Source organism: Symphalangus syndactylus, chromosome 7 (assembly GCF_028878055.3).
Source record: "Symphalangus syndactylus isolate Jambi chromosome 7, NHGRI_mSymSyn1-v2.1_pri, whole genome shotgun sequence".
In the NCBI taxonomy this organism is placed as follows: domain Eukaryota; kingdom Metazoa; phylum Chordata; class Mammalia; order Primates; family Hylobatidae; genus Symphalangus; species Symphalangus syndactylus.
This window is the reverse complement of record NC_072429.2, coordinates 77,872,083-77,899,090: the sequence shown is the minus strand read 5'-3', so window position 1 is coordinate 77,899,090 and position 27,008 is coordinate 77,872,083. Positions and strand designations below refer to the sequence as shown.

The window sequence follows — 27,008 nt, the reverse complement described above, 5'->3', positions numbered from 1 at the left end:
TGTGATGTTTTTCTTTATGTATCGATTGTAGAAAGATTCAACCAAGCAAGTGATTATCAGAGTCTGGGGATGGGGAGTGGAAAATATGGGGAAAGGAGAGAATAATGATTTTTTAAAAATCATTGTTCGGAATTGCAAAGCTGAGGCTTCCATTGATGGTCATTCGTCATCATCCTAGGTTGTCTATATGTGATTTCTAACAGGAATTCAGCAATGTTGTTCTCCCAATTATTCATACTCAAAAATGTAACAAGTGAACCTATTTATAGATTTATTTTCTCTATAGTTTATGCAAAGCCTTTTGCAGCATTGTCTGCCTATTCTTCAATCTCCTGTTAGAAACCACCTATATGTCTTTATTTTTCCAGTGTCTTAAATTCCTCCTCTTCAGGTATTGAGTTCAGATGTACACAAGTTTCTTTTTTATGAAATTTATATTCTTTTCTATTTTAATTCATTTGGGCAATTTCACTTTTAATTCTTTAAAAATGCCTGGTTATCTACTCAATATATAACACCCTGGACCAAGTCCAGGCAATGTCATTCATTAACAATATGACTTTCAACAACGTTCTTAACTATTCTGTGTCTTAATTTCCTCGTCTACTAATACATAATTGGGCTAACAGTACCTATCTTAAAGGATTTTTTTTTTTGAAATGGAGTCTTGCTCTGTCACCCAGACTGGAGTGCAATGGCCCAGTCTAGGCAGTCTAGGCTCACTGCAACCTCTGCCTCCTGGGTTCAAGTGATTCTCCTGCCTCAGTCTCCTGGGTAGCTGGGACTACAGGCATGTGCCACCACCTCCAGCTAATTTTTGTATTTTTAGTAGAGACAGGGTTTCACCATGTTGGCCAGGTTGGTCTCAAACCCCTGACCTCATGATCCGCCTGCTTTGGCCTCCCAAAGTGCTGGGATTACAGGTGTAAGCCACCACGTGCCCAACCTTAAAGGATGTTTTGAGGATTAAATAGGATAACTCAGAGTAAAAACTCATGAAACAGTAGTACCTGGTATGTTTAAGTGCTTGATAAATATTACTTCTTAATATCATTAAACAGGTAAAATTTGGATATACTTAAGCATCTATTTTGATATAAAAATTTTCAACCTAGAAAAGAGGTAATCATCTGACTATTCTTATAAAGGATTCAATATTTTCAGCGTCCGTTGGGTCATGATTTTGTCCTAAATCACCTTAACTTTCTCAGCCATTCTCAGGATAACAGTAATTTACCACACTGCCATGCTTTATTTCTGTTTTCATGTAGGTAACTTCCAATTCTAATCTACATTCTTACCTATCTCTGTAAGTCTGAATTTCTCTGAAATTCTTTTATAGTAATATGGAGGTCCACATATGGAAAATGTTAAAAAGCCTAGCAAGAAGATTGCAAAGGACTGTAGACTGCTTCTTCACTGGTATGCATGTCACTAAAGTGATAACTAAGTTGCCACTTGGAAGCAGCTTTTCTTTTGTGAACAAACCTTCCAAAGAAAAAGATACTTAAAAATGCAGGATGTAACATAGTTTCCATACAGGACAGAAACATATTGAGGAATAAAATAGATGACAGCTTTTGAGTATGGTCCACTGGGGAGAGGAAAATTGAACTTGAGGTTAGAAGATGTGGGTTATAGTCAGGGTCCATACACATATACATGAGCATGTCGCTGACAAGTGGGCATCGTAACTCTGTTAGTCCACTTGTGTTGCTATAAAGGAATACCCGAGACTGAGTAATTTAAAAGAAAAGAGGTTTAATTGGCTCATGATTTTGCAGGCTGTACATGAAGCACAGTGCCAGTAACTGCTTCTGATGAGGGCCTCAGGAAGCTTGCAATCACGGCAGAAGGTGAAGGGAAGCCAGTGTGTCACATGGTGAGAGTGGGAACAAGAAAGAGAAGGGGAGGTGCCAGCTAGTTTAAACAATCAGATCTCATGTGAACTCATTACTGCAGGGAGGACACCAAGTTATTCATGAGGGATCCACTCCCATGACCCAAACACCTCCATCCAGACCCTACTTCCAACACTGGGGGATTACATTCCAATATGAGATTTGAAAGTGACAAACATCCAAACTATATCAATAACTCTACTCTATTTTGAGGTTAAAATACTGTGAAACATTTGAAAGAACTTTGTAAGCTCTTGGTTAAGTCATTAGGAGTTGTGTAGACTATTTTGATTCTTGAATATTTACCATATGCTCACAGGTAAGTCATTTACTTTTTATACACAGCTTAACTTCAAATATTTACAAATGCTTATTGTTAAATATTTGGCAGCATTGGCATTGTACAGGTCCAAGCTTACATGCAAATGAGTTTGTAATTACTATCTTGAGAAGAAATGTCATTAAAAAAATTGCAGTAGATGGTACCAGAGGCATCCTGTTCTAAAATTTTATCCTTTGGAAAAATATCACATCTCTCTGCAAGAGACAGTAGTTCTAATTTGTTTGATCAAATACATGCAATTTGTGCCTTTCACCATACGGTATTATAGCCTACAGGCATACACATAGCATTACTGAAGGAAAATGACTGCCTGATTATGTCCTGAAAAACTAATGAAAGCATGTCAAAAGAAAAAAAAGCTATTGCCTTCTACAGAATAAAAGAGATTAGTCATAGAATTAGAAGGAAATGAATTTGGACCTTTGAAGAAATTGACTCCCTGATAAGAATGCAAGTCAGAGAACTGAGCAGGTCATGAAGGCCCCCTGCAATCCAAGGCAGCACACAGCTGTGTGTGCACCTTTGTCAGGATTGTTTTATTTTTTAAAGCAAGTTCACCACTTAAAGCAAAGATTGGGAGTCTAGATTTCAGGAAAAAAGGCAGCAATTCTTCCCAAACAGAATTATTGGGCAAGAGAACTTGTGAAATATCAGTCTAATTTGTGCTTAGAGAAAAAAAAGCTCTTTTTGGTAAGGGCAGGTGAATGTTCTATGTGAGATTATTGTTTGGATAACCTTTGGTTGGGGATGTAATGTGGTGGCAGGATCTCAGTATGGCTATGCAGTTGTAGTGAGTCATCTTAGAGAGAAAACAGCCTGGGAAAGTGAGATGGCCGATGGGAAAGTGAGATGGCCGATCTGACTCCCTCTCCAGTTCCCATAGCAGAAGCTACTGGATGGGAGAACACAGGCTAACACATCCCTTAGGCTCTGGGGTCATTTCTGTTTCTAGTAGACTGCATGGGGCTTAAAAAACCTAGTCCTGGCCAGGCGCGGTACGCATGCCTGTAATCCCAGCACTTTAGGAGGCTGAGGCGGGTGGATCACCTGAGATCAGGAGTTCAAGACCAGCCTGGCCAACATGGCAAAACCCCAGCTCTACTAAAAACACAAAAACTAGCCAGGCGTTGTGGCAGGCACCTGTAATCCCAGTTACCCAGGAGGCTGAGGCAGGGAGAATTACTTGAACTCGTAAGGCGGTGGTTGCAGTGAGCCAAGATTGCACCACTAGACTCCAGCCTGGGCAACAGAGTGAGACTCCGTCTCAAAATAAAAAATAAAAAAAATTTAAAAAAGTAAATAAATAAATAAACCTAGTCCTGAACACCAGGCTTACCTTAACCTTCCTGATGATCAGGCCCTGATTTATTTGCAGTACCAAACTCTTGCCTACTTTCTGTGGGCAGGTCACTGTCTTATTTCAGTATCTGAATCCCCGAAATATTCCCATGTGCCTTTGTCGTGGTTCTTTTCCAGTACTGCAACCCTGCTTTGCCCCATCTCGACGCTCCCAGGGGCTTGAGGGCAGGCTCTGGATCACAGGCACCTTGGCCATGTACTTGCATTCCACTGGTCTGCTTGCCTATTACAAGAGTTCCATGGCAGCATACTCCATCAAGCTGGGGTGACTTCTGATGATGCTATGTTCTAGAGTGTAAGATCCATGAGGGCAGAGATTGTGTCTCTCTTATTCAGCATTGTGTTTTCAGGATCTTGCATGGTGCTTAGTACAGGCTAGGTGCTGAATACGTTTTTATTTATTTATTTGTTTTTTGCAGCCAATGTCTGCTTTAGTCATCTGTGCTGCCCTGACTAATCCATCTTATCCGGTTCTGGTCATCAAAACCTGACCATCCTCTGCTGATTGATTCCCAATACTTACATACATAATTTAGTTGAAGTACCATGCTAATTATTATTCATAGAAACACTTAGCACTTTTCATCACTGAAATGTCTTCCAAATTTAGTTACTTAATCAACCACAGATTTGTGTGGAGGTGACTATAAAATCTGATGAGTGATGATAAATCATTGCAAAGTATCATGATAGTTTTTAATAGGAAAGAGATAAATGTGAAGATAATTTCAGATTAACTGTTGTAGGGAAGTCAACTGAGCAGTGTGTGTTGTCTCCCATGGTTCCTCAGATTAGCTATGCACAATGAGTCAGGGACAACTGACTTCAATCTTGAATCTACCAATTATTGCCTGAATATTATGAACATGTTTACAAACCTAAGTCACCTCAGTTTTCTTGTATGTGAAATGGAAGTAACGATAGTAAGTACATCAGAAAGCTGTGACGATTAAGTGAAATAACACATGGAACACCAAATACTGTGTTTGGCAAATAGTAAAGGCTTAATAAATACCCAATAAAGAAGTAACTCTACAACACCGCAGCTCAAATCAGAAATGTAGAATTTCCTGGAATTTTGAATCAATGGAAATTTACTTTTTGGTTCAGTATAAAGAGAGAGAAGGCTTTGGAGCCAGAAGGCCTGAGCTTCCTCTTCTCATTAGATTGGAGAATGTGGACAAGTCACTTGATATGACCAGGTTGTACAAATCCTGGATGTGTAGTTCACTTGGAATACAATGGTAATTGAGCTCCTGTGGAGTTTGACCTCATATCCTGGCATCTCAACTTTCTTACCTGTAAAATATTTATATTAATATTTTTCAGGGCTGTAAGAACTGAGGCAATGTTTACAAAGCTCAGTGCATAGTATATGGTAGGTACTTGATAAGTAGCTATCATTATTTCGGGAAAATAAAAATGCACATAATGTTTAATATCATGTGTAAAGTTAGATCTAAAGTTACTTTTAGTGAATGAATATTGAAATATTCCTAATTTGGTTTTGAAACAAAACCGTAATGTTTACAGCTATAAATGCCTGGAGAAAATTTCTACTTTATAGAAAATGAAAAATAATCCTCAGATAAAGGACATTTCCCCCCAAGTTCTCATTATTTTTTTCTTTTCTAAGCTTTTAGAAGTCTGCTTCACGCAAATCTCTCACTCTATTGATGTATAGATTAGCTCTCTTTATTCTATTTTTTATCTTTCTAATGGAAAACTCCTTTCTTTGATAACATCCCATTATCTTTTAACTTGATTTCTTTCTTTACATCCGTATTCCTTCCTGACACCGCTATTACCATCTTCCAAACTTTAATTTTTCATTTCGCTTTCCTTCTTGGTAGGAAGCCGAGATGATGGGAGAGTTACCTGTGTGGTTACATCAAGTTTTATAAAACTCTGTTCTAACAGACTGGTAAAAGAAATACTCCCGATGGCCTTGAAGAAGTAAACATCCATGTTGTGAGACACCTGATGAGAGGATTATGTAGCAAAGAACTGTGGGCAGCCTTTAGGAACTGAGAGTACCTCCTGGCTGACAGCCTGCAAGAAAATGGGGACCTCAACCTTACAGCTACAAGAAATGGAATTCTGCCAACACCTACATGAACTCGGAAGAGCATCTCAAGCTCCTGATGAGAATGCGTCCCAGCCAACATCTAGGTTAAGACCCTGAGCAGAGGACCCAGTTAAGTCAGGTCTGGATGCCTAACCCATAGAAACTGTGAAATCAACAAGTGGGTATTGTTTTAAGCTGCTAAGCTTGTGGTAATTTGCTATACAGCAACAGAAAACTAATATGCATCTCCTTCATTGGACATAGTACACAAGCAAGTCCCTGATTGCCCTCACAATGTGATGTGACAATATTGTTTAATCTTGCAGCACTTTTATTACATTATCTATCATACTATATTGTTATTGATTATTCATTTGTCCGTTTATTGTGTTTGGTTTAATGATCCTGGGTTATTTATAAACATCTAGGCAGAGAATCAAGACAAGTAAAACAATGCACATTTGCAGAACATCCCCAGAAGGTAAGAAAACCACTTGGCTGGCTGGGTGCGGTGGCTCACTCTTGAAATCCTAGCACTTTGGGAGGCCAAGATGGGCGGATCACTTGAGGTCAGGAGTTCAAAACCAGCCTGGCCAACCTGGTGAAATCCTATGTCCACTAAAAATATAAAAAAATTAGCCAGGCATGGTTGCAGGCGCCTATAGTCCCAGTTACTTGGGAGGCTGAGGAAGGAGAATCACTTGAACCTGGGAGGCAGAGGTTGCAGTGAGCCAAGATCGTGCCACTGCTCTCCAGCCTGGGCAACATAGCAAGACTCTGTCTCAAGGCATGGTCCCAGACACGGGTCCCTCGGCTTACTGCCTCAGAAGTGCAGCAGGAGACATCACAGGAAGGTGAAGAGCTCCCTAAAGATGACCCTTCCAAGGCGGTCCACCTCACAGCCTTCCTGGGATACAAGGCTGGCATGACCCACATCGTGTGGGAAGTCGACAGGCCAGGATCCAAGGTGAACAAGAAGGAGGTGGTGGAGGCTGTGACCATTGTGGAGACAACTATGGTGGTTGTGGGCATTGTGGGCTATGTGGGAACCCCTCGAGGCCTCTGGACCTTCAAGAACGTCTTCGCTGAGCACATCAGTGATGAGTGCAAGAGGCACTTCTATAAGAACTGGCATAAATCTAAGAAGAAGGCCTTCACCAAGTACTGCAAGAAATGGCGGGATGAGGATAGCAAGAAGCAGCTGGAGAAGGACTTCAGCACCATGAAGAAGTACTGCCAAGTCATCCATATCATTACCCACAACCAGATGCGCCTGCTTCCTCTGCGCCACAAGAAGGCCCACCTGATGGAGATCCAGGTAAACGCAGGCACTGTGGCTGAGAAGCTGGACTGGGCCCGTGAGAGGCTTGAGCAGCAGGTACCTGTGAACCAGGTGTTTGGGCAGGACGAGATGATTGATGTCATTGGGGTGACAAAGAGCAAAGGCTACAAAGGGGTCACCAGTCATTGGCACACCAGGAAGCTGTCCTGCAAGATCCGCTGAGGCCTCTGCAAGGTGGCCTGTATTGGGGCATGTCATCCTGCCTGTGTGGCCTTCTCTGGGGCACGCACTGGGCAGAAAGAGTACCATCACTGCACTGAGATCAACAAGAAGATCTATAAGATCGACCAGAGCTACCTTATCAAGGGTGGCAAACTGATCAAGAACAATGCCTCCACTGACTATGACCTGTCTGTCAAGAGCATCAACCCTCTGGGTGGCTTTGTCCACTATGGTGAAGTGACCAATGACTTTGTCATGCTGAAAGGCTGTGTGGTTGTAACCAAGAAGCGAGTGCTCACCCTCCGCAAGTCCTTGCTGGTGCAGACCAAATGGCAGGCTCTGGAGAAGACTGACCTTAAGTTCATTGACACCACCTCCAAGTTTGGCCATGACTGCTTCCAGACCATGGAGGAGAAGAAAGCATTCGTGGGAGCACTCAAGAAAGGCAAAATTGCAAAGGAAGAAGGAGCTTAATGTGAGGAACAGATTTTGCAGCTGGTGGGGTCTCAATAAAAGTTATTTTCCACTGAAAACAAACAAACAAACAAACAAACAAACAAACAAACAAACAAACCACTTGGCTAGATGACAGCTCGAAGTCTCAGCCTGTTCAATTCAGAATAGCCGGACAATATACCTGGTCAGGTGTCTTTTATTATTGTTCTTAAGTGTATTAAATAAGAAATATATGCCATTATGTTTATTGTAGAAAATGAGAAAAAAGATAAAAAGAATATTTTAGTGATTTGTAGGGTAAAGAAATGTATGGAGGAAAAAATACTGCCTCATGAGGTTAGGAAATAATTTATTAATTATTTGAAAAATGTTCAGCATTGCCATAAAGTTATTTTAGTAGGAAGGCATATAGGTTTTAGCTTTGTGTAGTAGAAAATATAAAAGAATTGTGTGATTTCCTCCAAATCAACATCTTCATTCTTTCTCTTGAATCTAAGATTCACCTTCACATAACATTTTTGAAAGCTTGAAATGGAAGAAAAAACCTTTACCTCTACTGTTTAGTATTTTAACTATTCAAATGCATTTTTTTCTCTAGTGCATAAGCTCATCTTTTTTTGGGTTTTCATTTTCATCATTATGGCCTCAATAAATGAACCTATGTCATTGCCATCAAAAGAAAAATAAATTATTACACTACAGAATAAAAGAAGATCATGAATAATTATTTATATAGGCTAAGTCTGTAGTCACCAGTAGACTTTTACACTACCAATTTTTCCCCATCTAATTTCAGTTTTGCTTTAAAACAAGAAAAAGCATCTGTTTTGCTTGTTTTAACATCACAGGTGACAGTCATGCACAGTGTTCAGTAAGAATAACCAATATATGCACAGTATAAAATTAATAACGTGATATTATTTGAGGTTAATAAGAGGGTTTTCCAATAATACAACTCTCTAGGGCAATTAGAAGAGCAATTCAGTTTTATTTTTCCTGTATCCACAAAATTCCTCCTCTGACTCTGCTATTATAGCTGTATGCTTCCAAATATGAAAAATAGAAATAACCTGATTTCAAATGGAGATTGATAGAGAAGAGCTGCTTACAAAACTTAAATATCTCAAATGAAGTGCATTTTTCCAAGATACATCTTATTTTCACTCTTTCTCTCCATACCTGTCTCATAATTTAAGAATAAATGAACCTATTGGGAGTTGTAAGCCATTCTAATTTGGGGCCATTTGTTGAGATGATCTGAAGCTAAATTGAGAAGTAGGCAATGCTTGCATCTAGCATCGTTTTTAGCCACCTTATTTTGTTCCATTCCAGTTGAGGGGATCCCATTGGAGTGAAACACCTAGTTCTCCCTTCCTAAATATTATCCCACTTCAGAGATCTCCTCCATTCTAATTCAAAGTTACCTGTGTCTTGTTTTCTCAGCATTTTATTAGGTAATAGGCTAGAATTCAAATTAGTCAGTTGGTTCTTAGAAATTAATGTTTTTTTTTCCTACTGAAAGATAGCAACTCTTTATTTTAAATGGCAGTTTAAAGTTTGCAGAGTACATCCCCAAGCACACCAGTAATCTAGCAAGCATATATTTCATTCCCTATTTTGCAGAGGAAAAAACTGAGAAGTTAAATGACTTCACTAAGGTTAAACAAATAAGAGAGAATCCTGGTCTTTTGATTCTAGCCTTTCCCTTATACTAAGACTGCCCTGGACATGTAATATATTTTTGGCCAATAAGAGACTACTATAATTTTAGGCACTGTATTAGTCCAGTGGGAGTTGTATTATTGGAAAACCCTCTTATTAACCTCAAATAATATCACGTTATTAATTTTATACTGTGCATATATTGGTTATTCTTACTGAACACTGTGCATGACTGTCACCTGTGATGTTAAAACAAGCAAAACAGATGCTTTTTCTTGTTTTAAAGCAAAACTGAAATTAGATGGGGAAAAATTGGTAGTGTAAAAGTCTACTGGTGACTACAATGCCCATCCCTGGTTAAAAATCATTAGTACAGAGCATGAATAGCACTTACTTCTTGTCTCGTCTTGTGTCTTAGGATTAAGTGACAATCTTGTCTTAAACTCAGTCTATCTCAAGCTTGAACCATCTCCCCCTGCAACCTTTCCCATGCGTGATGTAACATGAATGACATGGGACAGCTGCCTTGCTGTGATCAACTCAGGCATGCACCAAAATGCCCATGCAACACTGGGGCTTCTTCCCAGCATTCCACTATTACCAAATTAGAAAATGGGGTTTGGCATATGGATTACTAGAATAATAGAAGAGCTTGAACAAAACTGTTTGGAAGCTACTTATTTTTACAGTTCTAAAACACTGAGCTAATTTAGAAGATCAAGGATTCTTAGGGTCATTAGTGGTATAAGTTGTGATTGGATGAGACTGAGAATTAATGTAAGATATACTTTTATTTCCTCCTTTTCCTCGTAATCAAAACACAGCTTTGGTTACCCCTCCCCTTCTCTCCCCTCCCCTCCCCTCCTCTTCCTTCTCTTCCCGTCTTCCTTTTCTTCCCCTCCCTCCCTCTTTCTTTCTTTCTCTTTCTTTCTTTCTTTCTTTCTTTCTTTCTTTCTTTCTTTCTTTCTTCTTTCTTTCTTTCTTTCTTTCTTTCTCTTTCTTTCTTTCTTTTCTTTCTTTCTTTTCTTTCTCTTTCTTCTTTCCTTCCTTTCTTCCTTCCTTCCTTCCTTCCTTCCTTCCTTCCCTCCTTCCTTCTTTCTCTTTCTTTCTTCTTTCTTTCTTTCTTTCTTTCTTTCTTTCTTTCTTTCCTTCCTTCCTTCCTTCCTTCCTTCCTTCCTTCCTTCCCTCCTTCCTTCTTTCTCTTTCTTTCTTCTTTCTTTCTTTCTTTCTTTCTTTCTTTCTTTCTTTCCTTCCTTCCTTCCTTCCTTCCTTCCTTCCTTCCTTCCTTCCTTCCTTCTTTCTTTCTTTCTATCCTTTCTTTCCTTCCTTCCTTCTTTTTTTTTTTTTGAGATGGAGTCTTTCTCTGTCCCCCAGGCTGGAGTGCAGTGGCGCGATCTCGGCTCACTGCAAGCTCCGCCTCCCGGGTTCACGCCATTCTCCTGTCTCAGCCTCCCGAGTAGCTGGGACTACAGGCGCCCACCAACACTCCTGGCTAATTTTTTGTATTTTTAGTAGAGACGGGGTTTCACCGTGTTAGCCAGGATAGTCTCGATCTCCTGACCTCGTGATCCGCCCACCTCGGCCTCCCAAAGTGCTGGGATTACAGGCTTGAGCCACCGCGCCCGGCCCTTCCCTCTTTCTTTCTTTCCTTCTTTCTTTCTTTCTTTCTTCTTTCTTTCTTTCTTTCTTTCTTTCTTTCTTTCTTTCTTTCTTTCTTTCTTTCTTCTTTTTCTTTCTTTCTTTCTTTCTTTCTTTCTTTCTCTTTCTTTCTTTCTTTCTTTCTTTCTTTCTTTCTTTCTTTCTTTCTTTCTTTCTTCTTTCTTCCTTCCTTCCTTCCTTCCTTCCTTCCTTCCTTCCTTCCTTCCCTCCTTCCTCCTTCCTCCTTTCTTCTCTTTGTTTCTTTCTTTCTTTCTTTCTTTCTACCTACCTTTCCTTCCTTCCTTCCTTCCTTCCTTCCTTCCTTCCTTCCTTCCTTCCTTCCTTCCTTCCTTCCTTTCTCTCTCTGTCTCTTTTCTTTTCTTTCATTTTTTTCTTTAGAGACAGGATCTTGCTCTACTGCTCAAGCTGGAGTTCAGTGCTGCAGTCACAGCTCACTGCAGCCTCAAACTCCTGGGCTCCAGCAATCTTCCCATCTCAGCCACCCAAGTAGCTGGGACTACAGGTGCACACCATCACACTCAGATAATTAATCTTTTCTTTGTAGAGATTGGGTCTCACTATGTTGCCCAGGCTGGTCTCAAACTCCTGCCCTCAAGTGATCCTCCTGTCATGGCCTCTGGAAGCACTGAGTTTACAGGCATGAGCCACTGCACCTAGCCTACCACTCCTCTTTGAATGGATGAATGCAACTTATTTCAGAGGATAATAGTATACTAGTGTAACAGTTACCTATTTCTATGTAACAAATTATAAAAAATGTATTGACGTAACAATGGTTTTATTTGCTTATGAGTCTGTGAGTCAGCACAGTTTTATTAGCTTACGAGCTCAGCTGGGACATTCTTCTGATCTTTTTTTCCTGGATTCACTTGGCTGCACTCTTCTGGTGGCCTATTGGGGACTGGATTGTCTAAGATAGCCTCAAGTGAAGTGGTTAGCAGACTGCCAAGTGGTGCTCTGCTTTACTTCAAAGGATCTATCCAGTAGGTTAATTTAGGCTCATCGCTTTGTGGTCTCAAGGTTTCATTTGGAGTCAAAGAGAGAAAGCCCCAGTGTGCAAATATTTTAAAAATCTTTGCTCATCTTATGCTGATAATATTTCATTGGCCAGAGTCACATAAAAGGCCAAACCTAAATTCAAAGAGTAGAGAAAAAACCTTCACTTCTTGATGGGAGGAGAGAAAAGGGGTGAGTGTATAGGAATGGGTGAGATTTAGGTCATCTCTGCAAACGACTTACCACAGATAATAAAAGCTGATGGATGGTTATTTAAAACACAGACAAATTCAAGTGACAAATATCCTAAGAATAAAAAATAGCACAGAGAAACAGAATAGAACAGCCTAAAAATTAACTGAAACATTTATTCTAAGTATTGAGCAAATACAAATTTAAGTAAACATTTTCTTAATATTGCACACAGCACATATTGCACATTGCAATATTCAAATCTTGCTTTTTTTCCAGAATAGTTTTACTCATTGGGGAAGATTATATTAAACATCATTTAAATATTTAAGCTCTGAGGAATACCAGGACATAAATTGCATTAATTTGTGCAAAATGGAGGGTTGCATAAATGGCCAAACATAATTTCTATCCTAGAATATTTTATCACAATTATAAAATATCATATTAAATTATGAGTGAATTGCGTGAGTGAGAAACATGTCACCACGTCAGTGCTCTGACTGTGAAATGAGCAGTATTTACTCTTGAAAACTTCACTCAGGTAATGAGGCACATTAATTGTGAGCAGTGTTTCAGTTATTGCTGTGAATTTAATCTGATCTTTTAATTCTCCTCTGCTTATAAAAAATTCATGGACTAGGGTTTGATGTGTCCCATGTTTCTGGTAAGCACACACCTTGCTTCTAATTTGAGGTATATTTAAGAACAAAACAGGCAGGGAACGTGCTTGATCTTGCTCTGAAGTACAAAGTACATGACCAGAGAGCTCATTACAGTCAGAAAACACCTTATGTGAAATTTTATGGGAGGCTCTGCCTGACTCTACTGTGGTGACAGTCTACTGATTTGAGAATTAAAATACTGCAAAAATTACTCCTTTCTTCCGTTATACTTCCCAAACTCTCACATTATTCACTTTGGTTCCTCTGATTTGTCTTCCTCTCTCCTGCTTCCTCCATACCTCAAAACTCATTCCAGTTCACCTTATCCACTACTTCCACCCATAGGACACCTATACTTACACTTTAACTAGTCTATGTTTTTTTTTTTTTTTTAACGTTTGCTGCTAGAAACTTTCCATCTTCAGACTTCTTTTACTCCTTCAGTGGAAATGTGGTTTCTTCAAAAAATGCTACATATATATGTGTGTGTGTGTGTGTATATGTATACACACACACATATTAAACAACATATATGTATATATTTTGCCTTTTGTGATTTATGTGAACTCAGAAAAGCTCAGCATGTGAATGTCTTTTGTATTTCAATCACCTCCTCATTTCTTTACTTGGACATTGTGTTCATGCTACTACTCACATCACACTCTTCATATTTCTTATCTTCCACTAAATCACTGGCACCTTTAAAATCCATGTTGTGTACAAGATACTGAATCAAGTTCCTCACTCAACAAATTGCCAGTGGCCCTAACTTCTGGTCCTTGTTACTACCCATTATCACCCTCATATCCTGGATTTTGCCATTAAAAACCCTGCTCTGTCTCACAGATTGCTAACTTACTTTTATCTGACACTTACCTGTGCTTTCTTTACATCTGCTAAATCTTGTTCCTATCCTCTTCATGAATGGGCATTTTCTCTCTTCTTGTTGGTTTACTTTGGGCAGCTTAGTGCAGTGGAAAGAACAAGAGCAAGGAGATCTGCAGAGGCAAAGGGAGAACTTTATTTTCTATTAAAAAACAAAATGCAGAGCGGGGAGACATAGCTATCAGTGTAAAACAAAAGTGACAAATAACAAATGGAGAGTCTGGCTTAAATTGGGAAAGTTCTTGCTCAGGTTCTCAATATGGTTCATTTATGCAAATTAAGGATTCAAACTTGTTCAGCTCTGATTAGTCTAAGTAGACAAACCCTGATTGGATGGTTTCCAAGCACCCAACCAGAAGTCTTTGTCAGATGTTTCTTTCAAATAGCCACTGAGGGGTTTCCAGCCACAGGCTATCCCAGCTCCCATCACAGAAACTGTTCTGGCTCAGGGGTGCAAAGCAGGATGATTGTGAAGAGCTTCTGTCTCCAAAAATCCAGGGTATGTGACCACTCCCTCCCACCCTGCTTTGGCCATATGGCTCCACTTTCAAATTTAGAGTATTTCCACCAACCACAAGGAGTTCAACTCATGCAGAGAGTTTGGGGTCTTATTTTACAGTTTTATTTCTCAGTCAGGAGGTCTGAATCTTAATCTTTCATTACTACATGGTAGCTGAATGACTTTCACTAGTTTCTTAGGGCCTCAGCTTCCTTTTCTTGTACAATGGGAGCAAAATAACAATCTATTTCAAAAGGTGAAGTAAATTCCCAAAGGACTGAGTTGAAGTTCTGGTGAAAATTATTGCAGGTAATCTTACTGAAGTTATGGTTTGCTGATATAAGAGCAAAAGAAACATTTTTAACAAAGTATCATAATGAATAGACCACATGCATGCTCAGTCAGATTGCAACTGTAAAAAGGTAACCAGTTTGTGAGCATGTGGAAAGTTCTAGGAGGTCAGACCAGTGCAGGCTTGGCTAGAGTCTTCTATATGAACCTTAATGAGTAGCAAATGAGTTACTATTTGGAAAAGAGTTGGGCACATACATTTCTTTACCTCAGTGCCTTTCTGTAGTGACATTTCTCAATTTCTCAGTGCAGGATCTCCCATTAATATCTGTTTTCTTTGCTTTTGTTTTTGGGTCACAGAGTGTTGCTGAGAAAAGTCATTGAATGGGGAAGTAATTTATTCCACTATACATCAATAGTACTTACTTTCAACTGGTCTTTCATGGGTACTGGGTAATCTTTTCTTTCTTCTCTTGTTTGTTTCATAATCCATTCTTCCTGAGTTGTCATCCTTCTCTCTCAAATGTTGGTCTCACCCTCCTTCCCCAGTTCATTCGGGCCAACTTCAGTGGTTTAACTGAACTTAGCAGCTTTTCCCAAAGAAAGCTACATTTTCACCATGGATCTCTGTTTTTAATTAACAGTGTATCATCACTTTTTCCTTCCAATTAGATTATAGAGGCAAATTAGAGTTCTTTGCTTGCTTTAAAACATTTTTTTAAATTGTGATAAAGTACACATCTTAACCATTATAAAGTGCAAACATTAGTTTTATTAAGTACATTCACATTGTTTGCAACCGTCATCACCATCTGAAACTCTATACTCATTAAAACAATATCACCCGTTCCTCTTCTCCCCTCAGCTCCTAAGAACCACCAGTCTACTTTCTCCATGAATTTGATTACTCCAGGCACCTAATAAAAGTAGACTAACATGGTATTTTTCTTTATGACTGGCCTATTTTACTTCAAATAATGTCCATATGTTATCCATGTTGTAGCATATGTCCAAATTCCCTCTTTTTATTTTTTATTTTTATTATTTATTTATTTATTTTACTTTAAGTTCTGGGATACATGTGCTGAACATACAGGTTTGTTACATAGCTTTACATGTGCCATGGTGGTTTGCTGCACCTATCAACCTGTCATCTAGGTTTTAAGCCCCACATGCATTAGGTATTTGTCCTGATGCTCTCCCTCTCCTTGCCCCCCACCCCCTCACAGTGTGTGATGTTCCCCTCCCCGTGTCCATATGTTCTTATTGTTCGGCTCCCACTTATGAGTGAGAATGTGCGGTGTTTGGTTTTCTGTTCCTGTGCTAGTTTGCTGAGAATGATGGTTTCCAGCTTCATCCATGTTCCTGCAAGGGACATGAACTCATTCTTTTTTTATGGCTGCATAATATTCCATGGAGTATATGTGCCATATTTTCTATATCCAGTCTATCATTGATGGGCATTTGGGTTGGTTCCAAGTCTTTGCTATTGTAAATAGTGCTGCAATAAATATATGTGTGCATGCGTCTTTATAGTAGAATGATTTATAATCTTTTGGTATATACCCAGTAATGGGATTGCTTGGTCAAATGCTATTTCTGGTTCTAGATCCTTGAGGGATCACCACACTATCTTCCACAATGGTTGAACTACTTTACACTTCCACCAACAGTGTAAAAGTGTTCCTATTTCTCTGCATCCTTGCCAGCATCTGTTGTTTCCTGACTTTTTAATGATCGCCATTCTAACTGGCATGAGATGGTATCTCATTGTGGTTTTGATTTGTATTTCTCTAATGACCAGTGATGATGAGCCTTTTTTCATATGTTTGTTGGCTGCATGTCTTCTTTTGAGAAGTGTCTGTTCATATCCTTTGCCCACTTTTTGATGGGGTTTTTTTTTCTTGTAAGTTTTTTTAAGTTCCTTGTAGATTCTGGATATTAGCCCTTTGACAGATGGATAGATGGCAAAAATTTTCTCCCATTCTGTAGGCTGCCTGTTCACTCTGATGATATTTTCTTTTGTTGAGCAGAAGCTCTTTAGTTTAAAATTCCCCCTTTTTAAAGGTTGGATAATATTTAATTGATATATCAGTGTGTATATATATATATATATATATATATATATAACGTTTTGTTTATACATTCATTCATATACATACATACACTCATTCATTGATGAGTATTTGGGTTGCTTCTACCTGTTTGCTATTGTGAATAACATTGCTATGAACCTAAGTGTACATGTATCTTTTTAGATGTTACTTTCAATTATTTTCATATTGTTTTCCATAGCAGTTACACCATTTTACATTTCCACTAATGGTACACAAGTGTTCCAATTTCTCTACAACCTCACCAACATGTACTATTTTCTATTTTTCTGACAGTAGCCATCCTAACGGGTGCAGTGTGGTATCTCATTGTGGTTTTGAGTTGCATTTCCCTAATGATTAGTAATGCTGAAATCTTTTCATGTGCATTTGGCAATTTGTATGTCTTCATTAATGTCCTTTTAAGAAAATCAAGTCCCCATAATCTCACTTTCAGTGAGTGCCCTTAATGATTTCTAGCTACTTCCTATTCAGCTTGCCCTGTCTATTTCTCTCACTATGAACTTTCTTCCAGATTCAGGTCTCTTGACAACACACTTTGCCCAGGTCCTAAATATTAAAGACACTGCTTGTGCTCTATTATTTCACAGAACTATAAAAAAATCACCGAAGTTTTTATAAAACACCAGACTTATTGTGTAAATTTTCCTGAGAAAATAACTGGCTTTGAATAAATAGGGAGGCAAGGGGTGCTTTCTAAGGAATAAAAGGAATAAAATAATCTAGTTCTCAAATTTATTTATTAGCCAGGAAAAATGTTTTATTTTTATTTTTTTAAGAATGCCTGAAGGAAAGAGGTATTTGGATACAGAATTCACTTGTCCTTTTCTGGATACTTGAGTTTAAGGTTGTTTAAAGGAGGCTTTGCTTTCACCATCTAGGAGTTCTCTATGAAACAGTTACTCTAATGGTTCTAATAGCAAGAAACATTGAATACAGTGGTACTGAAAATGGGCCACTTTCTGACAGGTTGTTGCCATTAGTAACACATATTATGGTTAGACAAAGTATATATTTATTCATTCATTTTTAATTTAAAATATTTATTGCATGTCAATTACATATCAGGCAAAAAACCAGTAGGTGATAAAACCAAAATTTGTATCAATTTTCTTAATAACAAAGCCCACATCTTCTGTACCTCAACATAAGACACTTCCTAAAACCATAAGCATATGGCCAGAGTAAATGTATTTTGCTCTATTCCATTGCAGAGTAACACAATTATACCTAAGCCATACTGTAAATCAAACTAATCAGATCTGGATAGCCCTCATATATAAAAAGAGCAAGCAGTACTTCTGATTCTCTAACAAGTATGGGACAAAACAAAAAAAATAGATCATTTATCTCTATTATTGGTTAAGATAGTCCCAGAGATATTTCCACTCCTCTATTTGTAGCAAAGGTTTGAAAGCTTTCATATTAATCTACAGATTGACAGATCTGATATGAAATTCTGAGACTACGTTCAGACAAATTTTAGATCTGTGAGTGTATAATATGGTTTCAAGTGCTTTTGAGGACACACATGCAAACAGGCCCAAATATAAGTTCTAGTCTCTGATTTCAAGGAGCTTAGAAACTGGTTGAGCACAAAAGATTTAATGCAAATGAAACAAGTAGTAGATAATAGTACCAACGCTTAGAATTAAGACAGTATGGTAATGATACAAGGGAAAATAGATCAACAGAGGCAAATAGAATTCAGAAGTACAACAAAGTATATCAGAGGATTTAGTATAAGAAAAGGTGGAATTTCAATCAGGGAGAAGAAATGGACTTGTCTCTAATTAAATTATGTTGAGGTACTGACTAATTGCTTGGAAAAAAACATTGGTTCTCCAGCTCACTATACAAAAATAACCCTCCCAAGACTAAACCAGGAAGAAGTTGAATCCCTGAATAGACCAATAACAAGTTCTGAAGTTGAGGCAGTAATTAATAGCCTACCAACCAAAAAAAGTCCAGGACCAGATGGATTCACAGCCAAATCCTACCAGAGGTACAAAGAGGAGCTGGTACCATTCCTTCTGAAACTATTCCAATCAATAGAAAAAGAGGGAATCCTCCCTAACTCATTTTATGAGGCCAGCATCCTGATACCAAAACCTGGCAGTGACACAACAAAAAAAGAAAATTTCGGGTCAATATCCCTGATGAATATTGATGCAAAAATCCTCAATAAAATACCGGCAAATCGAATCCAGCAGCACATCAAAAAGCTTATCCACCAGGATCAAGTCAGCTTCATCCTTGGGATGCAAGGCTGGTTCAACATACGCAAATCAATAAATGTAATCCATCACATATAGAGAACCAATGACGAAAACCACATGATTATTTCAATAGATGCCGAAAAGGCCTTCAAGAAAATTCAACAATCCCTTCATGCTAAAAACTCTCAATAAACTAAGTATTGATGGAATGTATCTCAAAATAATAAGAGCTATTTATGACAAACCAACAGCCAGTATCATACTGAATGGGCAAAAGCTGGAAGCATTCCCTTTGAAAACTGCACAAGACAAGGATGCCCTCTCTCTACACTCCTATTCAACATAGTATTAGGAGTTCTGGCCAGGGCAACCAGGCAAGAGAAAGAAATAAAGGGTATTCAGATAGGAAGAGAGGAAGTCAAATTATCTCGGTTTCCAAGCGACATTATTGTATATTTAGAAAATCCCATCGTCTCAGCCCAAAACCTCCTTAAGCTAATAAGCAACTTCAGCGAAGTCTCAGCATACAAAATCAGTGTGCAAAAATCACAAGCATTCCTATACACCAATAATAGAAAACCAAATCATGAGTGAAATCCCGTCAGCTCATCATCACTGGTCATTAGAGAAAAGCAAATCAAATTAGAATGGCAATCATTAAAAAGTCAGGAAACAACAAATGCTGGAGAGGATTTAGAGAAATAGGAGTGCTTTTACACTGTTGGTGGGAGTGTAAATTAGTTCAACCATTGTGGAAGATAGTGTGGTGATTCCTCAAGGATCTAGAACTAGAAATAGCATTTGACCCAGCAATCCCATTACTGGGTGTGTACCCAAAGGATTATAAATCATTCTACCATAAAGACACAGGCACATGCATGTTTGTTTTGGCACTATTCACAATAACAAAGACTTAGAACCAACTCAAATGTCCATTAATGATAGACTAGATAAAAAAGTGTGGCACATATACACCATGGAATACTATGCAGCCATAAAAAAGCATGAGTTCATGTCCTTTGCAGGGACATGGATGAAGCTGCAAACCATTATTCTCAGCAAACTAACACAAGAACAGAAAACCAAACACCACATGTTCTCACTCATGAGTCGGAGTTGACCAATGAGAGCACATGGACACATGGAGGGGAGCATCACATACCAATGCCTGTTGGAGGGTGGGGGGCTAGGGGAGGGATAGCATTAAGAGAAATGCTTAATGTAGATGACGGGTTGATTGGTGCAGGAAACCACCATGGCACATGTATACCTATGTAACAAAACTGCACCTTCTGCACATGTACCCCAGAACTTAAAGTATAATTTAAAAAAAAAGAAAGAAAAGAAAAAATAAAAGAGAGAAAAGGGAGGGGATCAGGAGAAAATAACTAATGGGTACTGGGATTAATAGCTGGGTGACAAATTAATCTGTACAACAAATTCCCATGACACGAGCTTACCTTTATAACGAACATGCACCTGTACCCCTGAACTTACAACAAAAGTTAAAAACAAAACAAACAAACCAAAAAGTGGCATGTTAGCACATATAAAGATTTTCAGTCTAATAACTAGAGGAGCAAATACAAAATTGAGTACCATTTTTAAGTTCTTAGATTGAAAAGCATGGAAAATTTTTCTGCTATTAATTGATAGTTTGAAAAATGTATTTAACCAAAATGAAAGGCTGTATGTTAATATTTATCAATATTTCTGATGGTTGTGCCATTTACTCGGTGATTTCATTTCTAAAAATATATTCTTAAAGGTTATTTAAAAATGAATAATAATTTCTGTGCAAGAAAGCAGATTTTTTAGTAAATAGGGAAAAATTGCTAAATAGCAAGCAGTGGTGAAGAGTTGTTAAGCTGTTGATGTTTTAGTCAAGCTACATGAATTAAAATTTTGGCTCCATTACTTCCGTTTGTTTGACATAGCCAAATTACCTAGCCTCTCTGGATGTCAATTTTGCCATTTACAAAATGGGGCTTTAAAGATTTCGAAATACCTGCCTTGGAGAGTGATGTAAGGAGGATGACAGAATAGGAAGTCTCAGCCCTTGTACCCCTGTGGAATGGATTTAACAGTGATTTATGCACCATAATACCTTTATAAGAAGTCTAGAATTCAGTTACAAAGTTGAAATACCCCAGGTGAGCAAAAGACCAAGAACACCCACACTGAAACAGGTATGAAGAGCAATTTTACTTTACCTGTATCAGCTCCTGCTCAACCCAGCACACTCACCACTAAGAGAGATTGCCTCAGCCCATGATTTCTCCCTTGGGGGAAAGAGAGAGCAGAGTTGCTTCCATGTCTCAGGCCTTTCAGTGTGTTTCCCTAGGGCTGTTTTTTGTCTTGCCTGACATGGAGTAGGGACAGAACTGGCATATTTCAGATACCTGGAGTAAACTAAGAACAAAGAAAAGGGGTTGATAGCTTATTGCTGCTGACATGGCTCTGTAAGATTGAGAGAAGGCACACAGCCCCGTGACTTCTCCTTCAGAAGGGAGGAAGAGGAATGAAGTGTGTTTTCAGCATCTTGGACATTCAATATACTGCCTGAGGGACAGGTTTCTGTCTCACTTTACCTAGAATGTTGACAGAAGTAGCTTAGTTTGGTAGGGGCAGCTAAGAACAAAGGAAAAGGGGCTGGTAGCTTACTATGCCAAGAATGGCTTTGCAAGATAGGGAGAAAGCATAGAACTCATGGCTTCTCCACAGGGAAACAGGGAGAGAAGTGAAGTGTGCCTGTAAGTCCTGACCCTGATATAGCAGTCAGATACCAAAGGAAGCAAGATACGATGGGCTCTTAAAAAAAAAAGAAATTGGCAAATAATTTTATTTAAGAATTTAAATGCACAAATAAAGAGAAGACACAGTTATAGAAAAGGTTTAAGCTGCTTCCAGAATCTCTAGCTAGGAAGATCTTTCCCTGTCAAACCAGTCCATAAAGATTGGTAGAGGTGGCTCCGTTTCTTCAGATTTGCAGCCACCAATACAAAGGTACAAAGAACATCAACTGAGACACATTATTCTTAAGTTGTCAAAAGATAATGACAAAGAATTTTGGGAGCATAAAGGGTAAAATAGCTTGTCATATACAAGGCAGCCTTCATAAGATTATTTGTTATCTCTCATCAAAAATTCTGAAGACCAGAAGTGAGTAGAATGGTACAATCTAAGTCCTTAAAGAAACAAACCCTGCCAGCCAAGAATACTGTGCATGGCAAATCTGTCCTTCAGAATGTGCTGGGGTTACCAGAAAGAGAAGACAAAGAAAAAAAAGAAAAAAACTTATTTAAATAAATAAGCATCACCACTAGACCTATCTTATAAGGAATGCTAATGTTGCTTCAATAAATACTTCAAGTTGAATGAAAGGCAAGTTAAAATGAAACAGCAACACACACACACAAAAGTCACTGGCAAAGGTAAATATACATAGACATATACAGAATACTGTAGCACCGAAATGGTGATGTATAAATCACTTTCAGCTCTAGTATAAAAGTTAAAACCAAAAACATTCATTTTATCTTATTTTTAAATATATTTTAAAATTTCAATAGCTTTGGAGTATTAGTGGTTTTTGGTTACACGGATGAATTATACAGAAGTGAATTTTGAGATTTTGGTGCACCTTTCACCTGAATGGTGTACTTTGTACCCAACATGTAGCTTTTCATTCCTTACCTCTCTTCCACCCTTCCCCTTCTGAGTCTCCAAAGTCCATTATATCACTCTGTATGCCTTTATGTATTCAGAGCTTAGCTCCCACTTATAAGTGAGGACATATACTATTTGGTTTTCCATTCCTGAGTTACCTCATTTAGATTAGTGGCCTCCAGATCCATCCAAGTTGTTGCAAAAAAACATTATCTTCTTTCTTTTTATGGCCAACTATTATTCCATGGTGTATATATACCACGTTTTCCTTATCCACTGATTGGTCAATGGGCACTTAGATTGGTTGCATATCTTTGCAACTGTGAATTGTGCTTCAATAAACATACATGTTCACGTGTCTTTTTCATATAATGACTTATTTTCATTTGGGTTGATGCCCAGTAGTGGGATTGCTGGGTCAAATGGTAGATCTACTGTTAGTGCTTTAAGGAATACCCATACTGTTTTCCATAGTGTTCGTACTAATTTACGTTTCTACCAGCAGCATACAAGCCAGTTTTTCCAGAACCATTTATTAAATAGGGTTTCCTTTCCCCAATTTATATTTTTGTATGCTTTGTCAAAGATTAGTTAATTGTAAGTATTTTGCTTTAATTCTGGGTTCTCCACTCTTTTCCATTGGTCTATGTGCCTACTTTTATACTAGTATCATTCTGTTTTGGTAACTGTAGCCTTTAGTAATAATTTGAAGTCTGGTAATGTGATGCCTCCAGATTTGTTCTTCTTTTTTAGAATTGCTTTGGCTATTTGGGATCTCTTTTGGTTGCACATGAATTTTAGGATTTTTTTTCTAATTCTATGAAGAATGATATTGACATTTTGATAGGAACTGCACTGAATCTGTAGATAGCTTTGGGCAGTGTTGTCATTTTCACAATATTGATTCTTCCAATCCATGAGCATGGGATATATTTCCATTTGTTTGTGTTATCTATGATTCCTTTTATCAGTGTTTTGTAGTTCTCCTTGCAGAGATCTTTCACTTCCTTGGCTAAGTATATTCCTATGTATTTTATTTTATTGTATTATTTTTTTCAGCTGTTGTTAAAGGAGTTGAGTTCTTGATTTGATTCTCAGTTTGGTTGTTGTTGTTGTACAGCGGTTCTAATGATTTGTATACATTGATTTTGTAACCTGAGACTTTACTGAATTTGTTTATTAAATCTAGGAGTCTTTTGGAGGCATTTTTAGCGTTTTCTATCATTGGCTAACAGCAATGGTTTGACTTCTTTTCTAATTTGGATGCAATTTATTCTTTCTCTTGCCTTCAAGTCCTTTGCCCATTTTAAAATTGTTTTTTGTTGTTTAGTTATAGGAGCTCTTTATATATTCTGGATATTAATATCTCCTTTAAATATATGATTTGTACAGTTATATTCTTTCATCCTATAGGTTGTATTTTCACTCTGTTCATTGTTTCCTGTGCTTTGTAGATTTTTAAATGTTTGATATAGCCCCATTTGTTTATTTCCACTTCTTCTGTTGACTGTTCTTGTCATGTTATATCTAATAAATCATTGCCTAGACCAATCGATATCTTTTCCTAGGAGTTTTATAGTTTCAGGTCTTATGTTTAAGTCTTTAATCCATTTTGAGCTGATGGTTTAATATAAAGTCTAATTTTATTCTTTAGAATTTGAAGGGGCAAAAATTAGGGCTCAGTACCTGCCAGGGAAGGCTGGGGTCTGGTGAAAACTCTTGGTCTTTGGTTGAGAATTAGAAGGGCTACACCTTAGGAGTAAGGGAAAACTTCAATAGACATTATTCAGGATGATTAAAGCCCAGGTTCAATAAGCCTAATTGCTCATTGGATTAAAATAACCTCAGATTGCTCATGCCTTTATTGTGCCAATATCCAGAAGAAAATTTAAACTCTCTTTCAGGAAGGATAACACCTTGTGTGTGCATTCAGGATAAAATTAACAAAGATGAATACTGAAAATACAGCAATAGTAAAAGACGTAAGATTTATTGGATATATGTCTTCTATCTATCTATCTATCTATCTAATCTATCTGACTGTCTAATTCTGCAAACCTGTAGGATATAATCAAATGGTTTAACTTAGGCGTAATGAGAAAGAGAATAGCATAGAAGCAATATTTGAAGATATAATGCTGAAAGTTTTTCAAAACTGATAAAGGATAAGCAGGATGTTTTATAATAGATCTACTAAAAGCCAAAGAAAATAATATTAAGACAATGTTTTAACTTTGCTATTAAAAGTTTAAAGGCATATTACCATCAAGGAAGCAACAAGGAAAACTGACTTCTCAACAGAAACAATGAGACCCAGAAGATAATGGAATGTAATCTTCAAACTCCTGAAAGAATACAATTTCCAACTAGAATTCCATAATCATGGAAAAATAAATATATTTTTAGAGAAAACCAAATATATGCTAAGGGAAAATGCTCTTCAGAAAGAAAGTGAATTATCCCAGATAGAACATCAGAGCATTTTTAAGTAAAAAAAGTAAAGATCAAGAAAAAGTGTAAATGTGGGCATGAATATAAATAAATTTTGACATCATATAGCAATGACAATAATCAATCGTGAAGTTTAAAAGTTAAAAGATAATAGTAACACAAAATGCAGAAGGGTAAATGGAGTTAAAATGTTCTAATGTTTTATAGTCTGGGAAGTGGCAAAAGTATTAGTTTATGTTAGATTTTGATGAGTCAAGGATTCAAGCTTTAATTTCTAGGGTGACCACTGAAAGAACATTAAGACAATGCATAAGCACCAAGCTAATAAGAGAGAATAATAGAATTATAAATATGTATAATCAACCCTAAATCAGGTAAGAAAGTAAAGAAGCAGAAACAGAAAAAATAACAGCATAGTAGGTTTAAAGTCAAATATACTAACATGTTTAAGTTACATTACGTATAAGTGAAATATATTAACATGAAGTGTAAGTGGACAAAATAATATAATAAAAAGGCAAAGCTTAACATACTAGATAAATTCCAAACCTAATTATATACTTGTTTAAAAGAAATAAAATATGAGGATGTAGCAAAGATTGAAAATAAGATGAAAAACATATATTGTGCAATAAATACTAAGTAAAAGAAAGATACTGCACCTATATTGTTACCAAGCAAATTAGACAGCAATGAAAAAAGAATGACTAGAGACATAAAATACATTTAATAGTAATACAATTCCAACTTGACAAAAAAGTGTAGCTAGTCTAAACTTGTGTGCACCTAAGAACAACCTCAAAATATAGAACACATTGCTGATTCAGGCAGCAGAGAAAAAAATATAAAGCACACAAAATTTGTCAGAATTAAAAGCAAAATAGATAAATCCAATATCATAGTAGGAAATTTTAAACAACTGTCTTGATAACTGATAGAACAAATAGGTAAATATCCATAAGGGTATAGAAGAGTTCAAGTGACATGGGTTACAAATCTAATTGACCTAATTAACATTTATTGAACATTGCATCTACTAACTAAAAGAATACACATTCTTTATAGTATATATACACAATTTATCAAAATTTAGCATACTGGCCATAAAGCAAGTTTTAACAAATTTCAAAAATTTAAAATAATAAACAATATGTTTTTGAACCTCAGCAGAATTAACTAGAAATAAATAGCAAAAAGATAATTTATAAAATTCGTATGTGTCTGGAATTTAATCAATACACTTCTACTTAAACTATTAGTCAAAGAAGAAATCCAAATGGATTTTATAAAATATTTTGGAATAAATAATATGGAAGCACAGCATACCAAAATTTGTGATGCAGCTAAAGCAGTGCTTATAGAGAAATTTACAGCCTTAAAAACATATATTATTAAATAAGTAATATTAAATGTTAAGTATCTAAGCTTTAGACATTAGAGAAAGAATAGCAAAGAAGAAACAGGGCACATCCATGAAATGGAACACTCTGCAGCTTTTAAATAAAGTGGCATGTATCTAAAACAATTAACATGTCATGGAGAGGAAAAAGCAGTTTGTGAAGAGTATTAGAGTTCTCAGTCTGCTTATGTAAAATCATATACTCGCTACGATATCTCTGGAAGTATACATAGCAAACTGTGAATGATGTTTGTTTCTGGGGATGGTATTTTAAGTTATTTTTATTATTTTGTTTATACACTTCACATCTGAAGAATTAATGCATAAAAGATTATTTTAAAAATCCAACTAACCCTGATAATTAGGCTACTTTTATTCTGAAAAGCAAAAAATGGCATAATATAATGAAAGAGTAATTTATGATGAACCCCCAAATGTGTGATTTTAGACATCAGGTAATGTGCTTGGTCAGAGTCAGGAGAGAACAAAGAAGTCTTGGAGGTGGTGATGGATAGTGAGGAAGTCAGCACTTAAGCTGGGCCCTGAAAAATGGGTATCATTTGGATAGATGAAAAGTAGTGGATCCGGTTTTCCAGAGTAGGCATATTCTGTCTGTAAATCTATTCTTTATTACACATTATGTTTTCTGTGATGGGAGCTGGGGCAGGAATGGGAG

General features: G+C 37.3%; 1 protein-coding gene and 1 pseudogene across 1 annotated transcript in view; one reads left to right on the top strand and one right to left on the bottom strand.

Annotated features, from left to right (window-relative positions):
* STMN2 (stathmin 2) overlaps positions 1–27,008 on the bottom strand; it is a 151,912-nt gene that overhangs the window by 89,825 nt on the left and 35,079 nt on the right. The window contains exon 2 of the mRNA XM_063643339.1: positions 13,682–13,803. Within this exon, the coding sequence (XP_063499409.1) occupies positions 13,682–13,727 (46 nt within the window). The 5' untranslated portion in view covers positions 13,728–13,803. The remainder of the gene's footprint in view (positions 1–13,681; positions 13,804–27,008) is intronic.
* Positions 6,521–7,686, top strand: LOC129485753 (large ribosomal subunit protein uL3-like; annotated as a pseudogene).